At 44.4% G+C, this 22,820-nt stretch overlaps 1 protein-coding gene across 2 annotated transcripts in view; it reads right to left on the reverse strand.

The window, feature by feature from the left end:
* Positions 1-1,028: 1,028 nt before the first annotated feature.
* LOC124032335 (plexin-B1-like) overlaps positions 1,029-22,820 on the reverse strand; it is a 94,995-nt gene continuing 73,203 nt past the window's right edge. For both annotated transcript variants that reach the window (XM_046344655.1, XM_046344654.1), the window contains exons 8-38: positions 22,573-22,729; positions 22,353-22,461; positions 22,154-22,262; positions 21,091-21,849; positions 20,214-20,312; positions 19,989-20,111; positions 19,724-19,817; positions 19,478-19,644; positions 19,231-19,382; positions 19,018-19,123; positions 18,759-18,895; positions 18,424-18,600; positions 18,105-18,339; positions 17,575-17,817; positions 17,292-17,468; positions 16,924-17,072; positions 13,894-13,994; positions 13,410-13,627; positions 13,058-13,236; positions 12,852-12,918; positions 10,943-11,089; positions 10,601-10,769; positions 10,290-10,393; positions 9,092-9,176; positions 8,621-8,787; positions 8,337-8,497; positions 4,993-5,140; positions 4,720-4,784; positions 4,359-4,434; positions 4,126-4,200; positions 1,029-1,859 (exon numbers count right to left, since the gene is read on the reverse strand). In XM_046344655.1, coding sequence (XP_046200611.1) covers positions 1,755-1,859; positions 4,126-4,200; positions 4,359-4,434; positions 4,720-4,784; positions 4,993-5,140; positions 8,337-8,497; positions 8,621-8,787; positions 9,092-9,176; positions 10,290-10,393; positions 10,601-10,769; positions 10,943-11,089; positions 12,852-12,918; positions 13,058-13,236; positions 13,410-13,627; positions 13,894-13,994; positions 16,924-17,072; positions 17,292-17,468; positions 17,575-17,817; positions 18,105-18,339; positions 18,424-18,600; positions 18,759-18,895; positions 19,018-19,123; positions 19,231-19,382; positions 19,478-19,644; positions 19,724-19,817; positions 19,989-20,111; positions 20,214-20,312; positions 21,091-21,849; positions 22,154-22,262; positions 22,353-22,461; positions 22,573-22,729 — 4,860 coding nt within the window. In that variant the 3' untranslated portion in view covers positions 1,029-1,754. The remainder of the gene's footprint in view (positions 1,860-4,125; positions 4,201-4,358; positions 4,435-4,719; positions 4,785-4,992; positions 5,141-8,336; positions 8,498-8,620; positions 8,788-9,091; positions 9,177-10,289; positions 10,394-10,600; positions 10,770-10,942; positions 11,090-12,851; positions 12,919-13,057; positions 13,237-13,409; positions 13,628-13,893; positions 13,995-16,923; positions 17,073-17,291; positions 17,469-17,574; positions 17,818-18,104; positions 18,340-18,423; positions 18,601-18,758; positions 18,896-19,017; positions 19,124-19,230; positions 19,383-19,477; positions 19,645-19,723; positions 19,818-19,988; positions 20,112-20,213; positions 20,313-21,090; positions 21,850-22,153; positions 22,263-22,352; positions 22,462-22,572; positions 22,730-22,820) is intronic.

Below are 22,820 nucleotides of genomic sequence, written 5' to 3' on the forward strand. Positions count from 1 at the left end.
TGGAAAAAGTAACAACAAAACCTGGAAAAAGTAACAACAAAACCTGGAAAAAGTAACAACAAAACCTGGAAAAAGTAACAACAAAACCTGGAAAAAGTAACAACAAAACCTGGAAAAGTAACAACAAAACCTGGAAAAAGTAACAACAAAACCTGGAAAAAGTAACAACAAAACCTGGAAAAAGTAACAACAAAACCTGGATAAAAATCAAGGGTTGTGAATACTTTCATAAAGTATGTATGAGAAAAGATACTTGAACAAGGAGAGGATGCAGGGCGGTAGCTCCACCCCACTCACTCTGCAAGTTTCGTGTCAAATCTATGGGCCAAATGTCCCTGCCTTTTCGAATTTCAAAAGATGCTTACACCCTGCTAAATCACGATTTGTTCCAAATAACCAGTGACGAAAAACCTGTGAGCCGGAACAACTACAGATAGCTGAATAATCAAAATGTCAGAATGAACTAAATCTAAACTTTTGCATGATAACCAGGCATTTTCTGAACTCTTCCACCACATTTAGTTGTATGAATTGTTGTGTTTAATTACCACCTCCTGCTACTCACGGAAGCTGTGAGAGCACCTTAAAGGTGTGAGAGCACCTTAAAGCTGTGAGAGCACCTTCTGGTCTGCCATTGAAAGATAATGTGTAGTGTGGTCTGGCACAGTGCTGGGGATAAAACATTAAGCAGCTGTGAAGTGTCTCTGGAGGTTTTGGGTAGAGATGTCTATCATAATCTCAATATTAGGTCAGACACAATCAGTTTGGCTACTGTAGTTATAGGGAAACATAGAACTGCCTTTAGAAATGCACAACAATTACTTTTAGCCTAGATTATACATGATATTGGCAAGGACCATTCAAATCATACAGAATTTCAATGCTGGGTGACCAGTAGGGGCAAAGTTACTACATGAAGCAGAAACACTTACATTTGTATATAGCCAAAAAACACTGATGGGAGTGAAGAGGAGTGAAGACAATACTATCTCTCATTGAGCTTGTGGGAAACATCACACAATGTCTGTAAATGTTAGCTATTTAATACAAAGTAAGACTTAGAAAATGTGATTCAAAGAAACAGGAGGCATTCGATGATAATAGCGTCAATGCACTAACTGCTATTCAGTTCTCTCCAGTGCTGTAAGCTTCATAAATCCACTTCCTCCCACTAAGACTGACTTCCTGTTGCAGATACTCTGCAGCCATGCAGAGAGTTCAACAGGACTTTGCTTACTTACTCAGAATAATGTCTATGTATCTACACACTGAGCAGTAATGGGAAAATGTAGTCAGGTTGCCATGGAAATGTCCTGTGCAGCTCATCAGGAGAATCTATGATCAGGAACTCCACAAGGACGTGGCGACTGAGTGTCCCTCAACCATCTTCCTTCTTTCCTTCCTTCAGTCTGCCAAAAAGAGAGGAAAATCTCACCCTGTATGAAATCACACCCTGTATGTTCATTTCACTGTGTCTTCCTCCTTTTCAAACATTTCTTTCATTTGGGACTACTCATCTCAGCTGTTGTCTTCTCCTAAGTGTCGTAGCCTGTCCTCTGTCTCAGGGCCACTCTGTCATCTCAGTGTTGTGGCCTGTCCTCTGTCTCAGGGCCACTCTGTAATCTCAGTGTTGTGGCCTGTCCTCTGTCTCAGGGCCACTCTGTCATCTCAGTGTTGTGGCCTGTCCTCTGTCTCATGGCCACTCTGTTATCTCAGTGTTGTGGCCTGTCCCCTGTCTCATGGCCACTCTGTCATCATAGGTCAGTGACTTTATTCTCCACAGCAGCCGAGATCTGCTGGAGCCTGTATCCCAGCTGCATCTTCTGGGCTGTAGAGTCCTCCTCTAGAGCAGTGATTATCTGGGAGGAGGGAGAACCAATAACAGGTTCAAGTAACTGTCCAGTGAAAATCTCATTTTTTAAAAATGTTTTATTTTTTCCCTTTCTTCATTTTTTTACACTCCAAAAACAAACTCATACATACGAACGACAACTTACAGACACATACAAACAATGACTACATCTCATCTGTCAAGACCAGCCTGCTCACACCCCCATCTCTCGTGCAACGTTTTGCATGGACAACTTTCTCAGTTGTCCGTGCTATTACAATATTTAAATAATAAATAGATGTTTCCATTGTGTCAATGATTGGGATTGATTAACCTCCAAGTTTTTAGTATGAGATGAGTGATGAGAAGAGAATCGTCCAGATCACTGGGTATCTCACTACACCCTATATGTCATGTCTTGAAATATGCAGACTGATGGATGAAAAGTAAGTTTATATTGTAATACTTCCAACAGCAAACGTTCTAGCTTCTCCCACAACTTCAGAACTTAATGGCATTCGCAGAAAGAATGGATTATTCAGTCATTATTAGTCTTACACTTTTCCAGCATGACTCTGCCTTTGTGCTGTATAATTTGTGAATTTTGACTTATGCATAATACATTCTGTACATTTGTTCATACTGGAATGTACATTGCGTTAACTGTAATTTCATTAGTTATGCTCCAACTTTCCCTCCATTTTATGCCAACATCAGTTATTTTTAAATCTTGGTTCCAACAGTTTATATATATATTTTCTAATAGATTGTCAGGTGGATATGGTCTCTGCAAGGTTTTGTACATCTTTCATATGAACATCCTTTTCTGACTCAAATAAGATTCCTTCAAGGTTGCTCTGATGTCCAAAAGATTTCAAATCGAAATTTCGTGATATGTAACTTTTAAGTTGCATGTATTTGAAACTATCTACATTGGTCAGTCCAAAATTACTTTTAATCCTGTCATGGATAAAAATGTATTTTCGGTTACCAAGTAAATGACGGTTTCTATGCCTTTTGATTTCCATGTGGGCCTATTTCTTGATTCATTCTGTAAAGCTTTCCCAGGATTATTCCGTAAGGTTGTGTTTCTAGGGAGTGATATTAGTTATTGTAAAATATTTGTCATTTTCTTCCATATCGTTAAAGTGTTCTTAACTATGAAGTTGTTAATGTTATTAGCTCTATCCTCCGAAAATAGACACAATAAAAAGATTCTGAGGATGAGCATGCACATGTTAAACATGTACCCATTGTTCCTGTTTAGTGCATTTAACTATATGTCACATGTAAAAGCCTTGGGTAGCGAGTTGATACAATTCCAAGTCTGGACGGTTAAAACCTCCCTCAGATTTAAGAAGATGTAAAACTTGTGTTTTTATTCTATGAATTGTATGTGCCCATATAAAGTCTATAATGATCGAGTATACTTTTTTACATAATGTCTTTGGTGGGATAATTGCTATTACTAAAAATAATGTATACAAAAAAAATTGGCAGCCATTCTAAAGAGGATTATTCTACCTATAAGATTTTGGGGAATATTATTCAATTGAATTAAATCTCAACTTTATTCCATTACTCAACAATATGAATTATCTTTATATATGTGTTGTTTATTGTCATTTATCCTAAATATTCCATATTTTTTTGTGGTCCATTTAAAGGCTTTAATTCATCAGTTATTCTTTTCCTTTTTTCCTATTGCCATTATTTTGATTATTCCACGTTAATTTTATAACTTGAGATTTTTGAATATTCTGGAAAAATCCAATAATGTATTTTTTGTGTATATTTTTGCTTTAGGATATTTATACAATATTTTTTATTAAAAGTATTATTTCCGCTGGAAAGCTACAAGTTTTGAATAGAAACGGCCATTCAAGACGATCAAAAGCCATTATTGATTAGAAGTTAATATTCTGTTAACTCATACCCCAATAATGTTGCTGACTCATCCTATACTCTTATTTGTGGCCAATGCATAAATTGAAAAACATGTATATCTGAAACAGACCGATTTAAAAAATGCTTGCTATTTCCTCATAGAACATGATGTCATTCTCAGCAGTCTACTCACTTCTTTTTTATCATACTTAATCAAAACTATTTAGAAGGAAAACTATTTCACTCATATTGTAATTAATTATAGGTCATATTAGAGAAATCTGGAAACACTGGACAGTTACTTTAAGACAGACAATTGCTTTTGTTTATCTCAGCTAGCTTAACATCTAATGGAAATTACAAGGAAGGGGTTGAAAAGCCTCGATGGATAGAAATGGAGGACTCACCTGATCATAGTACTTGTTGATGTACTTATACAGTTCATGCAGGGCCACAAGGTAGTTCACCTCACCAGCATAATTCTGTAAAGAAATAAGGTAGAAATACCTTGTTGGTACAGAACTTCTACGTGATCTATAGAAAAACAACCTAAGACCTACAGCACAATATTAACACAATATTAACACAATATTAACCTCAAACATGCACCAAGGTGTAGTTATTTTAAAATGAAACATACTCGAGACAGTTCTGCAAGTGCAGAATTCATTTCCTGGTCACTGGCAGAAATGGTTTGCCTGATGTCAGCATAGTATCTGAAAGGAGGGGGGTAGTGAATGAATGGGAATCTGAGATTTACTGCACCCTCCATAATATCCATATGCTATCCATGTCTCATACAACACTAATTCATCAAATTCATGCAAATGAATACATTACAATTTTTCTGACATGAGTTCCCTATATAGCTACGGCAGTGGTGTGTGCTGCCAAGCCGACAGACTCTCCCCAGAAGAATCCCTGCATGCTCAGTGAGCCCGCTCCATGGCACTGAGAGATTGGCTGTGCCCTCTCTGCCTTGCCCAGGGTCATATTCTCACCTCTCTACCATCTGCTTGTACCGTGGGATATCTCTGGCATACAGCAACTTGTTGATAGGAGAGTCCTAGAAGGAAAAAATGAAATGTTCTACTCAAAACATAGTACGGTTCCGTGAGTGTTTAGAACCTGCATTGCTCTCGTACTCTCTCTCTATTCTTCTTTATTTCATTCAATCCCCCCTGGCATCTCTACTCCCTTCATTTCTGCTAGACCTTCCCTTCCCCCAGGCCCTTAACCTTCTCAGTAATGTCTCCTCTCCGTGTTTGTCTCACCCTGCCCAGCTTGTGCTCTGCAATGGTACAGGAATCCATGAAGGTCTGGGCTATGACAGACAACACAGCGTCCACGTGGTCTGATGCCTGAACGTCAAAGATGAACTGAGGGTTCTTCAGGATGTTAATCCAGAACCTCAGGGGTAAACTGGTGGGAAAACAAACAATTAGCTCAATCAATTTAGGAGTCTACAATCTCACCATGTTCAACCTGTAGACCAATGTGCCTCACAGAGTGTAGTCTAACATTCGCAATCGCAGATGTACTTTCGAGAAGATGGGTAATGTTGCCCATGCTACGTCAATGGGCCACCCGGTGCATTCTGGGCTATTGTGGGTCAAGCTCATTCAAGGAGTGAATGGGATTCTATTGAGCGCAAGCTTAAAAATCTAACATTAGCACAAATTTCTTCAACAAGAACTTCAACATTACAAATCTTTTCTGAGATGTGAGATAATTGTAATAATAATGTAAGTAAGATGGAGCAGGAGAAGAAGGCAGAAGTTTTATGTGCCCAAACCGATTGTGTTATTTTGGTAGGTTATTTGCGTTGTTTGTAACTTATTTTTTTACTTGTTTTGTACATAATATTGCCGCTACTGTCTCTTATGACCGAAAATAACTTCTGGATATCAGGAATGTGATTATTCACCACGGTCTGGCAGAATCATTTTTTTCCTTTAACGAGACTGGCGAGGCTGACGCGAACGATACACTGCTTTCTCGGGACCCAGATCCCCGTGATTTGTGTGAAGAGGAGGCGGAGAAAAAGGGGCCGGAGGGCGGGCTGCCTTCTGAGAATTCGTAGGCAATCGAATAAACCCCTACTTCCTTTCATTCTACTAGCAAACGTGCAATCTTTGGACAACAAAATAGATGATCTACGCGGAAGATTAAACTACCAACAGGATATTAAAAACTGTGATATCTTATGCTTCACGGAGTCGTGGCTGAATGACGACACTATCAACATACAGCTGGCTGGTTATATGCTGCACCGACAGGATAGAACAGCGGCATCTGGTAAGACAAGGGGCGGCAGACTTATTTTGTAAATAACAGCTGGTGCACGATAACTAAGGAAGTCTCGAGCTATTGCTCGCCTGAAGTAGAGTATCTCATGATAAGCTGTAGACCATACTATCTACCTAGAGAGTTTTCATCTGTATTGTTCGTAGCTGTTTACATACCACCACAGTCAGAGGCTGGCACTAAGACAGCATTGAATGAGCTGTATTCCGCCATAAGCAAACAAGAAAATGCTCACCCAGAGGCGACACACCTAGTAGCCGGGGACTTTAATGCAGGGAAACTTAAATCTGTTTAACCAAATTTCTATCAACATGTTAAATGTGCAACCAGAGGGAAAAAAACTCTGGACCACCTTTACTCCACACACAGAGATGCATAAAAGCTCTCCCTTGCCCTCCATTTAGCAAATCTGACCATAATTATATCCTCCTGATTCCATAAAAAAATAAAGCAGGGAGCACCAGTGACTAGATCAATAAAAAAGTTGACAGATTAAGCAGATGTTAAGCATGACTGTTTGGGATTCCTCCAATGGCATTAAGGAGTACACCACATCAGTCATTGGCTTCATCAATAAGTGCATCGATGACGTCGTCCCCTATGTGACCGTACGTACATACCCTAACCAGAAGCCATGGATTACAGGCAACATCCGTACTGAGCTAAAGGCTAGAGATGCCACTTTCAAGGAGCGGGACTCTAACCCAGAAGCTTATAAGAAATCCCGCTAAGCCCTCCGACGAACCATCAAACAGACAAAGTGTCAATACAGGACTAAGATCGAATCGTACTACACCGGCTCTGATGCTCGTCGGATGTGGTAGGGCTTGCAAACCATTACATTCTACAAAGGGAAGCCCAGCCGAGAGCTGCCCAGTGACACGAGCCTACCAGACGAGCTAAACTACTTCTATGCTCGCTTCAAGGCAAATAACACAGAAACATGCATGAGAACACCAGCTGTTCCGGAAGACTGTGATTACACTCTTCGCAGTCGATGTGAGTAAGACCTTTAAACAGGTCAACATTCACAAGGCCGCAGGGCCAGATGGATTACCATCGAGAGCATGGTAGCAGCTGCACCATCGAGAGCATCCTGACTAGTTGCATCACTGCCTGGTATGGCAACTGCTCGGCCTTTGACCGCATGGCACTACAGAGGATAGTGCGAACGGCCCAGTACATCACTGGGGCCAAGCTTCCTGCCATCCAGGACCTCTATACCAGGCGGTGTCAGAGGAAGGCCCTAAAAATTGTCAAAGACTCCAGCCACCCTAGTCATACCGGAGCACCAAGTCTAGGTCCAAGAGGCTTCTAAACAGCTTCTCCCCCAAGCACTAAGACTCATGAACACCTAATCAAATGCCTACCCAGACTATTTGCATCCCCCTTCTTTTACACCACTGCTACTATCTGTTGTTATCATCTATGCATAGTCACTTTAATAACTCTACCTTCATGTTTTGGCCTTTCTAGGGAGTTTTTCCTAGCCACCGTGCTTCTACACCTGCATTGCTTGCTGTTTGGGGTTTTCGGCTGGGTTTCTGTACAACACTTTGAGATATCAGCTGATGTACGAAGGGCTTTATAAATACATTTTATTTGATTTGATGTGCATATTACCTCAATTAACCTGTTCCCCTGCACATTGACTCTGTACCGGTAACCCCTTGTATATAGTCTCGCTATTGTTATTTTACTGCTGCTCTTTAATGACTTGTTACTTTTGATATCTTATTCTTATCCATATTTTTTAAACTGCATTGTTGGTTTGGGGCTCGTAAGTAAGCATTTTACTGTACGTTTTACACCTGTTGTATTCGGAGCATGTGACTCATAACATTTGATTTGATTTGAATTAACTTGCTATCTGTCGTATCGTATAGCTTTGGAATCGTAACATTACGTACTTTAGAGAAAAATAGACGTTTCTCCACATATACACTGACTTTGAGAAAATTGGCCAGTATTGAAATCTGACATGTATGATAGTTGTTTTCACCATCTAAAAGTAATATTCCTATTAACTTCCAGTGTAGTGAGAGAGACTTTATCGCGATGCTTCGTCACATCGGCCGGATTTCTGCCTGCTTGAAAGCCAATAACTCAGATACTCATGAAAACGTGAAATGACCCAGAGAATAGATAGAACATCACTCGGAGATGCACAAAAACAATATAACATTCAAAATGGGTGAACCTTTCCTTCAATGACGAGGCCCTGATCTGTATTGGTTGCTGTTATTATAAAAGATATGAAACACTTCAGTGTTTGCAAGCAAATTAACCAGTAGTAGTGCTGAGTTGTTACCTGTTAGTCTTCCAGATGTGGATGGTCTCAGAGTCTGTGATGTTGTGTTGCAGAGCCTGCTCATCCAGCAGGTCAAAGAAGTACTTGACAGCCATGGGAACTGGCTGGTTAGTGCTCAGGATCACTGTGAACAAGTCATCCACAAACTTCTGCAGTGTGCCCTGGGAGGGTGAGCAGGAAGTTATGGGATTAAATATGTGCAAATGTTGAGTGTAAATTGTTACAAATACTGTTTTTGGGTGAGCCTGTGTGTGTGGGATTGTGTTGCATGTGCATTATGGCACCTTCATGGAGAGTAGGCGAGTGAGGTAGATCTCAGGGATGGCTTTGGCCCTCTCTCTCTCCCTCAGGCTGCCACGCCTGTGCTTGGGAAGGTCTGGCTCCTCGTTGGTTTTCACCAGGTGCCAGAGCTTTACGCCTCCCTCGTCCCCATCGTCCAACATAGGTGTCTCTGTAAGACAGAGGAACACTCATGGTCATACAGTGCCCCTGCAGGCCATCTCTGACCTAGTCTTGGTAGATAAGGTAAGGTCCCCCATAATACAGTTGAAGGGCTGTTTCTTCAGAAAAACACCACTGCTAGTTATACAGTATCACACCATAACAAAATAATATTGTGTGAATTGTCTGAATGTGGTTGTTGTGTTCTATTGATGCTAAACACTATCCTATGACCATGCTGCCGTAGATTATAGATTCGTTTGTGACTCAATCTCTCCAGGAGTGTAATCATGGCTGTCATTGTGCAGACTCACTCTCTCCAGGAATGTAATCATGGCTGTCATTGTGGATGTGTTTGGTGTTCCGGGGTACCAGTGCAACAGTGGCTCCATCCGGAACCTGCAGACCATTTGTGAAATCATGAAATCAAGTTAACTTCTTATGGCTGGGGGCAGTATTGAGTAGCTTGGATGAACAAGGTGCCCAGAGTAAACTCCCTGCTACTCAGGCCCGGAAGCTAAGATATGCTTATTATTAGTACATTTGGATAGAAAACACTCTGACGTTTCTAAAACTGTATGAATGATGTCTCTGAGTATAGCAGAACTCATATGGCAGGCAAAAACCTGAGAAGAAAATCCAACCAGGAAGTGGGAAATCTGAGGTTTGTAGGTTTTCAAGTCGTTGCCTATCCAAGATACAGTGTAAATTTGGTCGATTGCGGCCGTGAGAGCGACCTGCGTTCCTTTTCATTTCTAAAGACAAAGGAATTGTCCGGTTGAAACATGATTGAAGATTTATGTTAAAAATATCCTAAAGATTGATTCTATACATCGTTTGACATGTTTCTACAAACTGTAATATAACTTTTTTGACTTTTCGTCTGGACTAAGTGCCTCGTGAATTTGAATTTGTGAACTAAACACGTGAACAAAAAGGAGGTATTTGGACATAAATGATGGACTTTATCGAACAAAACAAACATTTATTGTGGAACTGGGATTCCTGGGAGTGCATTCCGATGAAGATCATCAAAGGTAAGTGAATATTTATAATGCTATTTCTGACTTCTGTTGACTCCACAACATGGTGGGTATCTGTATGGCTTGTTTTGGTGCCTGAGCGCTGTACTCAGATAATTGCATGGTGTGCTTTTTCCATAAAGCTTTTTTGAAATCTGACACAGCGTTTGCATTATGGAGAAGTATATCTTTAACAAAGTAACAAAAAGGAGACTTTACAGTGATGTAGTTAGTCATTCTGTTTAAAGGGATTGTTACACATTTTATCTACTTCCCCAGAGTCAGATAAATTCATGGATACCATTTGTATGTCTCTGTGTGCAATTTCAAGGTAGTTTCTGGAGGCATTGCTAACGCAATGACAAAGTCTGCAGGAGCAGCTAGCATCTTAGTAGAAAAAATGGCTTTATAGCCAAAATATCGAACTATCCCTTTAAGGGGGATAGGGAGGGATATAATGTGATGGGATGTTTGGCCTGCTGTATCTGACCTTGTAATGCTGCAGGGTGTTGAGGCGTTTCCAGGAGCCCTGCACCACCGACGTCAGGTCCTCGTCAGACAGAATCAGGTGACCTGCCGTGCCCGCACGCCACTCTGATCAAGGACACAATACAGAAAATGAATTAGTTCGTTATAAATAACACGACCAAAAAGGGATTCTGTTGGCTTTGTCAATTCTATAGTATGTCCATTAACTTGGATACATGTTATTTGGCTTGACTTCAACCAAGCATGGTTGGACGAGGATGTCACCTTTTCATATTGAACAGTGAATGATAGAGAGCTGTAGCGGAGGCTCACCCAGGTGGAGAGAGTCTGTGTGGGGCCTCTGGGAGAAGGACATGCTCTTCCATGCTTGCTCCAGGAGCTTCTCCTTCACCTGGGTTATGGTGTCACAGTCCAGCACCTTGGCAGGAGCCGTCTGGGGCATGCCACCATTGCCTGTCGCTGGCATGAGGACATTCAGTGTCTGAAAGGTTATTGGTGGATCATTATACCACTATCCTGAAACTAGGACTACTTCACCATGCTGCACAACTCCTTCCTTTCCAGCCTCTGCTTTGTAATGCAACAGAAAGCCTTGCATGTAGATGTGTATTAATGGTAAAGGGACATCGGGGATTATGTGTGCTTTGCTCTCACCAGAGTTTTGTAATCTACATCCTCGCGGAGCAGCCTGTTGTCGTTGAGTGTATACTTGGCCTTTCCTGTCACAACGTCCACCGGTCCCTTGTCCACCTGGTGTTTAATGGCTCTGAACAGCATGTAGAAGGATTCCCCTGCAGTATCCTAAAAACATAAAACAGAGACATGGTTCTCTGTCTCTTTAGTGAGGAGACACAGGGGGTGAATGGGGACATGGTTCTCTGTCTCTTTAATAAGGAGACAGGGGGTGAATGGGGACATGGTTCTCTGTCTCTTTAGTGAGGAGACACAGGGGGTGAATGGTTCTCTGTCTCTTTAGTGAGGAGACATGGGGGACATTCTCTGTCTCTTTAGTGAGGAGACACAGGGGGTGAATGGGGACATGGTTCTCTGTCTCTTTAATAAGGAGACACAGGGGTGAATGGGGACATGGTTCTCTGTCTCTTTAATAAGGAGACACAGGGGGTGAATGGGGACATGGTTCTCTGTCTCTTAGTGAGGAGACACAGGGAGGGGAATGGAGGTCCTCTGTCTCTTTACACAGGAGGTGAATGGGGACATGGTCCTCTGTCTCTTTAGTGAGGAGACACAGGAGGTGAATGGGGACATGGTCCTCTGTCTCTTTAGTGAGGAGACACAGGAGGTGAATGGGGACATGGTCCTCTGTCTCTTTAGTGAGGAGACACTGTAGTGAGGGAGGTGAATGGGGACATGGTTCTGTCTCTTTAGTGAGGAGACACAGGAGGTGAATGGGGACTGTCTCTGTCTCTTTAGTGAGGAGACAGGAGGTGAATGGGGAGGAGGTGAGGAGGTGAATGGGGACATGGTCCTCTGTCTCTTTAGTGAGGAGACAGGAGGTGAATGGGGACATGGTCCTCTGTCTCTTTAGTGAGGAGACACAGGAGGTGAATGGGGACATGGTCCTCTGTCTCTTTAGTGAGGAGACACAGGAGGTGAATGGGGACATGGTCCTCTGTCTCTTTAGTGAGGAGACACAGGAGGTGAATGGGGACATGGTTCTCTGTCTCTTTAGTGAGGAGACACAGGAGGTGAATGGGGACATGGTCCTCTGTCTCTTTAGTGAGGAGACACAGGAGGTGAATGGGGACATGGTCCTCTGTCTCTTTAGTGAGGAGACACAGGAGGTGAATGGGGAGACACAGGATGGTTGGGGACATGGTCTGTCTCTTTGAGGAGACACAGGAGGTGAATGGGGACATGGTCCTCTGTCTCTTTAGTGAGGAGACACAGGAGGTGAATGGGGACATGGTTCTCTGTCTCTTTAGTGAGGAGACACAGGAGGTGAATGGGGACATGGTTCTCTGTCTCTTTAATAAGGAGACACAGGGGGTGAATGGGGACATGGTTCTCTGTCTCTTTAGTGAGGAGACACAGGGGGTGAATGGGGACATGGTTCTCTGTCTCTTTAGTGAGGAGACACAGGAGGTGAATGGGGACATGGTCCTCTGTCTCTTTAGTGAGGAGACACAGGGGGTGAATGGGGACATGGTCCTCTGTCTCTTTAGTGAGGAATGGGGAGTCACAGGAGACAGGTGAATGGGGACATGGTTCTCTGTCTCTTTAATAAGGAGGGGACATGGTTCTCTGTCTCTTTAGTGAGGAGACACAGGAGGTGAATGGGGACATGGTCCTCTGTCTCTTTAATGAGGAGTCACAGGGGGTGAATGGGGACATGGTTCTCTGTCTCTTTAATAAGGAGACACAGGGGGTGAATGGGGACATGGTTCTCTGTCTCTATAGTGAGGAGACACAGGAGGTGAATGGGGACATGGTCCTCTGTCTCTTTAGTGAGGAGACACAGGAGGTGAATGGGGACATGGTCCTCTGTCTCTTTAGTGAGGAGACACAGGAGGTGAATGGGGACATGGCAGGCTGAGAGACTCACCCTCAGGAAGGTAAACAGACACATTGACATCCAGTTGGTCAGCAGCTTCTCCACCACTGACTCAGTTCTGAAACAGGACAACATATTCGATATGAATGTGTCTGCTATTGATAAGAACACCCATCCACAACAGACTTTAGAAGACCTCGCAAGAAGCCTGTCATTACCAAGACTGAGGAGAACATCCTACAGATCATCCACCTCACCTTCGGAGCATCAGTCTGGGGTTCTTGGCCATGTACTGCACCACCAGGTCATTGAGCAGAGTCTTCAGGATGTCAGTGAAGTACTCCAGCTTCCCATGCAGGGCCACGGTGAGCAGAGAGGCCACGTAGGCCCGGTCCCGAGGGGAGAAGGTCCGCTGCACCTCCAGGGTGTGGATGAACTGGGGTCAAAACAGTGACACAGTGAAAGAGAAGCATTAAATATATGCATTATGATATTACTATGACATTACTATAGATGTTTTAGAGTCTGAATGCCATTGAGGTAGTTCGAAGTTCAGTCAACAACAAAAGAGACTGGACATCATACTTATTCAGAGTCAGTTGAGGTTACCGTGGTGAGGAATAGTTTGCTGTTGAGGAGGTTGGACAACTGAACCAGCCCCTGCTCCACCGTCTGTCTACGGCACTCCGGCACGTCCAAATCTCGCCTCAGTGGCGACTCCCGGTGGCCAGGGAAGAAAATGCGCTCTGCATATGCCCTGTAGTCCAGGAAGGGGATACCAGAACCCACCAGGTCACTGGAACAGTCCATCATTTCAGTCATCAGGTCTGCACAGAGGAAGAGGGAGGGAAACAAACCACATTGAGATAGATTCTCATTCTTTTTAGCAACAGCATATGCAACCCACACCCGAAAAAACCCCACCTTATTTATGTCCACTTTTTTTGTTTTTGAGATATAAGATGCTGTTATGTCCAGGTCTCGCTTGAAAAATAGATGTATATCTCAACAAGAAAAACCTGGTTAAATATAAATTAAATAAAGAAATATAACATTTATATGTGAATTTATTGCTTATGGTGCTTTCTCATACCTGTGAACTCCTTCTTGCAGCGGTCCCTCACACTGGTCTCCAGATTCTCCAGCTGAATCTGGACCTTCTTGTAGTCCCTCACGGCCTGTTTGCTCTTCCTCCTGACAGAGAGACATATGGACAGACAGAAGAGCTCACATCCAGTATACCGAGCATTACTTTGAACCGATGAAATGGTTTATATCTGGTAGACTAGTGACTGTGTCGGCACCCACCTTTATATGACCACTATGATGAGGATGATGAGCACTATGATGGAGGCCCCACACCCACCTGTATATGACCACTATGATGAGGATGATGAGGACTATGATGGAGGCCCCACACCCACCTGTATATGAGCACTATGATGCGGACGATGAGGACTATGATGGAGGCACCACACCTACCTGTATATGAGCACTATGATGAGGACTACGATGGAGGCCCCACACCCACCTGTATATGAGCACTATGATGAGGATGATGAGCACTATGATGAGGACTACGATGGAGGCCCCACACCCACCTGTATATGAGCACTATGATGAGGATGATGAGCACCCACACCCCACACCCACCTGTATATGAGCACTATGATGGAGGCCCCACACCCACCTGTATATGAGCACTATGATGAGGACTACGATGGAGGCCCCACACCCACCTGTATATGAGCACTATGATGGAGGCCCCACACCCACCTGTATATGAGCACCATGATGCGGACGATGAGGACTATGATGGAGGCACCACACCTACCTGTATATATGAGCACTATGATGAGGATGATGAGGACTATGATGGAGGCCCCACCCCCACATGTATATGAGCATTATGACAAGGACGTTGAGTGCTATAATGGAGGCCCCACCCCCACACCCACCTGTATATGAGCATTATGACGAGGACGATGAGGGCTATGATGGAGGCCCCACCCCCACATGTATATGAGCACTATGATGAGGACTACGATGGAGGCCCCACACCCACCTGTATATGAGCATTCTGACAAGGACGATGAGGGCTATGATGGAGGCCCCACACCCACCTGTATATGAGCATTATGATGAGGACAATGAGGGCTATGATGGAGGCCCCACACCCACCTGTATATGAGCATTATGACGAGAACGATGAGGACTACGATGGAGGCCCCACACCTACCTGTATATGAGCATTATGATAAGGACAATGAGGGCTACGATGGAGGCCCCACCCCCACACCCACCTGTACATGAGCATTATGATGAGGACAATGAGGAGGCCCCACCCCCACACCCACCTGTATATGAGCATTATGATGAGGACAATGAGGATGCCCCATCCCCACACCCACCTATACAGTGCCTTGCGTAAGTATTCGGCCCCCTTGAACTTTGCGAACTTTTGCCACATTTCAGGATTCAAACATGAAGATATAAAACTATTTTTTTGTGAAGAATCAACAACAAGTGGGACACAATCATGAAGTGGGATGACATTTATTGGATATTTCAAACTTTTTTAACAAATCAAAAACTGAAAAATTGGGCGTGCAAAATTATTCAGCCCCCTTAAGTTAATACTTTGTAGCGCCACCTTTTGCTGCGATTACAGCTGTAAGTCGCTTGGGGTATGTCTCTATCAGTTTTGCACATCGAGAGACTGAAATGTTTTCCCATTGAGGTTCAGTGAGGTTGGATGGAGAGCATTTGTGAACAGCAGTTTTCAGTTCTTTCCACAGATTCTCGATTGGATTCAGGTCTGGACTTTGACTTGGCCATTCTAACACCTGTAAATGTTTATTTTTGAACCATTCCATTGTAAATTTTGCTTTATGTTTTGGATCATTGTCTTGTTGGAAGACAAATCTCCGTCCCAGTCTCAGGTCTTTTGCAGACTCCATCAGGTTTTCTTCCAGAATGGTCCTGTATTTGTCTCCATCCATCTTCCCATCAATTTTAACCATCTTCCCTGTCCCTGCAGAAGAAAAGCAGGCCCAAACCATGATGCTGCCACCACCATGTTTGACAGTGGGGATGGTGAGTTCAGGGTGATGAGCTGTGTTGCTTTTACGCCAAACATAACGTTTTGCATTGTTGCCAAAAAAAATAATTTTGGTTTCATCTGACCAGAGCACCTTCTTCCACATGTTTGGTGTGTCTCCCAGGTGGCTTGTGGCAAACTTTAAACGACACTTTTTATGGATATCTTTAAGAAATGGCTTTCTTCTTGCCACTCTTCCATAAAGGCCAGATTTGAGCAATATACGACTGACTGTTGTCCTATGGACAGAGTCTCCCACCTCAGCTGTAGATCTCTGCAGTTCATCCAGAGTGATCATGGGCCTCTTGGCTGCATCTCTGATCCGTCTTATCCTTGTATGAGCTGAAAGTTTAGAGGGACGGCCAGGTCTTGGTAGATTTGCAGTGGTCTGATACTCCTTCCATTTCAATATTATCGCTTGCACAGTGCTCCTTGGGATGTTTACAGCTTGGGAAATCTTTTTGTATCCAAATCCGGCTTTAAACTTCTTCACAACAGTATCTCGGACCTGCCTGGTGTGTTCCTTGTTCTTCATGATGCTCTCTGCGCTTTTAACGGACCTCTGAGACTATCACAGTGCAGGTGCATTTATACGGAGACTTGATTACACACAGGTGGATTGTATTTATCATGATTAGTCATTTAGGTCAACATTGGATCATTCAGAGATCATCACTGAACTTCTGGAGAGAGTTTGCTGCACTGAAAGTAAAGGGGCTGAATAATTTTGCACGCCCAATTTTTCAGTTTTTGATTTGTTAAAAAAGTTTGAAATATCCAATAAATGTCGTTCCACTTCATGATTGTGTCCCACTTGTTGTTGATTCTTCACAAAAAAATACAGTTTTATATCTTCATGTTTGAAGCCTGAAATGTGGCAAAAGGTCGCAAAGTTCAAGGGCGCCGAATACTTTCGCAAGGCACTGTATATGAGCATTATGACGAAGACGATGCAGGCCCCACACCCACCTGTATAGGACCACTATAATGAGGACAATGATGAGGCCCCACCCCCACACCCACCTGTATATGAGCACTATGATGAGGACGATGAGGGCTACGATGGAGGCCCCCACCCCCAAGCCCACCTGGGCCTCCAGGGGGAAGGTAGACTGGACCTGGGTGTCATACTGCACTCTGCCCAGGGAGAAGTTCAGGTTGCCCATCTGGACCTGGGACAAGACAGCGATGGATTTTAGAGTGGGAGGATTGATGTGTTTTATACTGTACATCTCAACCCTACTATCACCACAACTATAGTCACTAGATCATCCATTAACAGCATTACTCATCACATTCAGAGTTACAGGTGTGACTATCCTTCAGAATGTAAGACGTGCCCTCTCTGATTTCCAATTCCAACAGTGGTAACCCAAGGAGTGAGGACGTACAGTGAACTCGGGGAGAGAATCCATGCCCTCCTGCTTCTTGCTGGCCATCACTGAGGGCTGCTGGGATGGAGGCTCACAGTAGAGGTGGTTATGGGTCAAGGTCTTCACCGAGCACACCCCATCCCCGATCAGAGCCACTACCTCCTCCTTAAAGATGGCCAGGTCCAGGTTCTCCCCCTGATTCAGAACCATACTGTTATTAGACAAAAACAGACAACACTCATAGGCTCTGAAAACTGTTGCAGAAGCTGTTATGGTAGTTGAGATGGGATGTAGCAGACACCTCCACAGAGATGATGCTGCCAGGTTTGTGCTGGTAGGGTTTGCTGGGGTCATTCTGGTTCAGTGGGATTAGGATGGGGTTGAGCTCGTAACTGAAAGCACCGCTGCCCACAGCGCTGAAGTCAAAGTGCAGGTTATCCAGTAGGAAGTCCACCTTGACCCGGGCACTGTGGGCCTCCGTCACCACAGCAGGCGTAGGGCACAGCATCAGAGAGGAGCTGCTCACGGCACAGCGCGTCTCAAACTGGAGAGGGGGAGATGAGACAGAGGAGTTGATTTATAAACTGGAGAGGGGGAGATGAGACAGAGGAGTTTATTTATAGATCAAGCACATAGAAACGTGATATTTTTTGCAGCAAAAAGAGTAAGGATGTTTTGCCATTTGCTATTTAGGGAAAGCAGTGAATAATTCTCAACTTTACGGTGATACATCACAGGATATTATCAAAGAAAAGAGTGTCTATCCCTCAATGGAAGCAAGGAGACAACTGAACATCATATTAGAGGACTCAACACGCATTTCCAGTTGACCTGTTTGACAACACAGAGCATGTCTTCAGGACAGTCTGGCTCGGGAACTATCCGTCTTTGCCTCTTGAGTGGGATTTCTCTACGTCTCACTCTACTCTCTCCATCTCTGCTGCTCCTCCTTGTCCTCCTGTTCTTCCTCGGAGAGAGGGACTCCAGAGGACTAACGGTCACCCGGATTCTGGGCTCCTGGACTACATCCAGGTTTTGTCCGGACACACGTATCAGTCTTCCACCACTGGACACACAGAGAGAAGACTTTAATAACAAAATGGTATATATTTCTGACACAATGTGTTGTGAGTGACAGTGTTCCACCCACCTGAGAAAGCTTTTGGAGGGTGTAGCCATGGTTACGTTAGGGTCTGCGGTGTAATAGTAAATGTCTCCCTCTAGATGGCGGTCTGCTCTACCAAATCGGACAGTGATTCCATGTGCTCCAGTTCTGTTGCTGCCTCCAGTCATACATGTAATCTGGTCATCCTTGACCTCCGAGGAGCTAGAGAATGAGTTGAACCAAATATCACAACTACCGCTACAGAATGTTACAGGGCTTTTATTGAGGAAACTGACAAATGAATGATGAATTCTCTCACATAACGCAGACACCACTGTTTGATCTGGTGACTGAATGTTCCAGATACGTAAGAGACTCACATCAGGCATGGGACTCCTCCAATCAGCACGCTGACCTCACTGAGGTGTCCAGTCTTCAGGCTCTGGCCCATTACGGTCAACGCAGAGCCCCCAGCCTTGGGCCCCTTGCGAGGGGCTATCTCCAACAGAACTGGGTCCTGAGAAGAAGAGAAAGGGCATTAGAAAAGAAAAACTTTATCAGACTTCATTTGAGGGCCAGTATTGTCCACTCGGCTAGATCAGCATTTTAATAGAAGATAACAAAGTCTGTTATAGATACCTGGAAGCTGAACCTTTGACTGGAGAGTCCAAGCCCGCCTCCTCTCACCTCGACTGAGGCATGGCCACTCTTCTGTACCCCACTGGCTGTGGTCTCACACACAATCCTACAGAACAATGGAGGATTAAAGCAGGTTACTACTCTGAATGCAGATACAACTAGAGATGCAGAATGTAGAAAAAATTAAACGTATTTGCATGAGAAGAACATTACCTAGAGGAGATCTCATATCTGCTGTTGATGACCGTGCAGGGGACACCAGCTAAAGTGACAGAGTTCTGGATGTCTTCAGCTTTCTGTCCCAGATTGGAGCCTGAGATGGTCACCACAGTACCACCATCTACTGGTCCAGAGATGGGCTCCATCTGCAACACAGTCGTGGAGAAGTCAACAAACGAGTCTATTTCACTGTCTGAAGACGAAAACACATGAAAGGACAATGACCCAAATCAAGCCTCACAAAGTGGATGACGGGTGCTGGGCAGGACTGCTTGATCTCGCCAGCGCAGGAGTCCCGGTAACTGCATCTGGAACGAGCTCCCCCGCACCACACACAGCCGTACTTCTGCTCAGCCATACGACACCGGCTGCAGTCTGACCGGCCCACAGAGCACTTAAACAACGTCACTGGAACACAGAGGATACCAGAAGTCAACGACCCAACAGCACAGATCTACATCAATAGGTCTTCTCCTTTGTAACCTACCATGAAGGTCGTCAGCACTATCAATCTGAAAGGTGTCTCTCCTCCTCACATTGATCACGGCATCGTACTCCTTCGCCTTGGCAGTATAGGTATACTGCAACAAGATGACAAAATAAGTCAGTCTTAGCCTTGAACGTAATCATAGCTTTCCTGCATCGCTGAAATATCACCCTTCAAAAAACATGAAACAACATACAGACAAACACTGTTCAAATTAACAGCATTTTTGCAATACCACATAATCTGATATTGAATAGAGAGTGACCTGGTGTAGCTGGCAGGTGATGAAGTAGAGAGAGGGCTGGGTGTCCTCTGTCTCCACGTACGCGTCCACCACCACTGACCGACCCTCGATGGTCAGGACACACTCATAGTCCAGACCCTCATCCTGATCACACACACGCACACGCCAGTAGATGACATACAGACCGCATTTCACACACCACGCACCTGAAGACAAGTCAACACTCAACCAGCATTCCTCACCCACCTGGAAGAGGTGAAGGTGGCGCCCCACCAGAGTGATCTTCCACTCCACATTAACAGGAAGTAGAGAGGAGCCCTGGACCTTCTCCACACATGGGCAGTCCTACTCACATTATAGGACATGTTACAGGACACACACACAGGGGACATCAAACTTATCAGCATCCTACATCCCCAGGTGATGTCTCGTCAGTTTCAGTCATTAAAAGGGCCGTTCTGCACTTGCTACATACATGTTGTTGACTTATAAATTAATGATATGTACCCCTTTATTCTTGAAAAATATAACTTATAAATGCCTCATGAACTTAATTCAACTGTCGTATCCCATCAGAACCCAAACATAAGCTTGTTTTACCCCAATGTTTTTAAACAAGGTAAATCAAATTGAAAAAACACTATATAACCTCAAAACATGGCTAAAACTATATGTTTTTACGTCACGGAGGGTCAGTCCATGCATTCATAGCTGTCTATGAATATGAGAGTGGCTACATTTCTCTCAGCCCCACATCCCTCATCTGTTGACCAAAACAAGGACACTTTGTTATTGTTCCAAACTATAATTGCTGCTTTAAACCATATTTACTGTTAGAACAATTAACAATTAATCCCACTCCAAAATGTTGCTCTATAGTCTAAAGGTCTATAACATGAGATCGAGGAAAATAACAAAGAAACACTGACAAACATGGTGTAAAACAAAAAACAGCAGGTTTAGTGTGAACTGAAGACATGTTTTGATGGCTTGAGCTCCAAAGCATTGCCAGTTGACTTCAATGACACTCAAAATGCAAATGCACTTATCTGATTAAGCACATGTCTTGTACTGGGTGCATCAGCTAGACAGCCTCTGGCAGTGGAAGCCCTGGCCCACTCACCAGCAGAGCAAAGGAGTCAGACTGGTAGTCTGGTGAAGACTCAGACTCAGGGGCAGGTGTGAGGGTAAATGATTGAGAGGACTGGTTTGGTTCATCAACTCCAGAGGGCACTGTGGCAGAGGATGTTGCAGGGTCCATCTTTGTCTCGGTCTCTCCCTCCCCCATGTCCCATTCCCCGGTCCAGGGGGGTGAGGCTGTACTTTGGAAGGGGGCAAGGGGGATCTCATCCCTGTCAGAGCCAGTGGGCAGGTCCACTAACAGGGGGACAACACTGGAGATGGTTGAGGTGGTGTCAGGGGACGAGGGCTCCATCCCAGTGAGGCCCGTCAGTCCAGCAGTAATACTAGGAAACATCTCTAGAGCCTCGGGCCAGTCTAGCAGCTCAACTCTGGTGACTGTTGTCTGCTCTGTTCCACCAGTAGTCCTGGGGAGACTCCCATCTCCATTTCCCTCCACTTTGGTCTCTTCTGCGATGGCCCCTGCCTGCAGACTGGTTGTCCCTTCCAGTGCAGTCGTAGCCTGGGTGGCCAGTGTGGTTGAAAATGTGGTGGTGGCGATGGTTTGTGAGTGGGTGGTGGGGACTTTAGTGGGCTCGGGGGTGGTGGGGTGAGTGGCTAAGGGCACATCCGTGCTGGCTGGGACTGGGGGAGTGGTCCTAACAGATACCTCTGTGTATGGGAGTGTTGGAGTAGCTAGAACAGTTGGAGTTACAGTATCAGATTGTTTGGTTGCTGGGGGAGTGGCTGTTGGTGGTTTCAACTTGAGATGGTAACAACATGACCAGAGAAGGAAAGAGGAGGGAACGACAGTAAAACGACAGGATAGGCAAGAAATATATGCAAATAAGACTAACATCACAAAAAAAACTAAATGTTTACAAAAAAAAACAAAAAAAACCCAGATACAATGGAATACGACAAGACATGAATGAACTAACAGTTACCCTATAGGGCAGTTACCAGTTTCTCTACAAAGCAAACATGAATAGGCTGGTTCGTAGATATAGTACGTTCCAGCTAGCAGTCCTGTAATTGCACTGACTGATAAGCGTAGGTGGACTTACGTGTTTGTTGTAAATTGTGATTCCATCATCACAGGAAGTGTTGGGGGTGCATACGTGCTGGTGAATACACCAGTTACAGCCCCAGCGACTGCTCACACACCCTCTGCACCTGAAAACAGAGAGAAGACGGAGACCGTGAGAGGTTAACAGGGAGAGAAATACAATTGTATTGAGGTAAAATGTCAGCATTTTAACTTACGGCATGCCTCCAGAGAGCTGTTGGACCACACCACAGTCAAAGAAGGTGAACTCCCAAGCAGCCACTGTCACATTGAGGAAGCGAAGGGATAGAGGGACGGTGACGGAGTCTGAGTAGGAGACGACATTAGTAGGATAGTTAACTATGGTGATAATTGAGAATGAGAGTGGAATCATTTTGCATTGTAATGTCCTATTGGTCTCCCACCAATGTCACTCACCTTCTCCTTGTCCAATAAGAGGCAGCCTTCTGGAGTCGGGGGTAGAGCAGGTCACACCAGTGTCTGTGACGTTGGCAGGACTTTCCACATCCTGGTAGAAACATTTGTATTCTTCGCCTTCCACTAAACTGGGCAACCCCTTCACTGAAACAGCAATCTGAGAGAAAGAGAGAGAGAGAGAACGAGAGAACGAGAGAACGAGAGAGAGAGACCGAGAGAGACAGAGAGAGAGAGAGAGAGAGAGAGAC

Source organism: Oncorhynchus gorbuscha, linkage group LG03 (assembly GCF_021184085.1).
Source record: "Oncorhynchus gorbuscha isolate QuinsamMale2020 ecotype Even-year linkage group LG03, OgorEven_v1.0, whole genome shotgun sequence".
Lineage (NCBI taxonomy): Eukaryota > Metazoa > Chordata > Actinopteri > Salmoniformes > Salmonidae > Oncorhynchus > Oncorhynchus gorbuscha.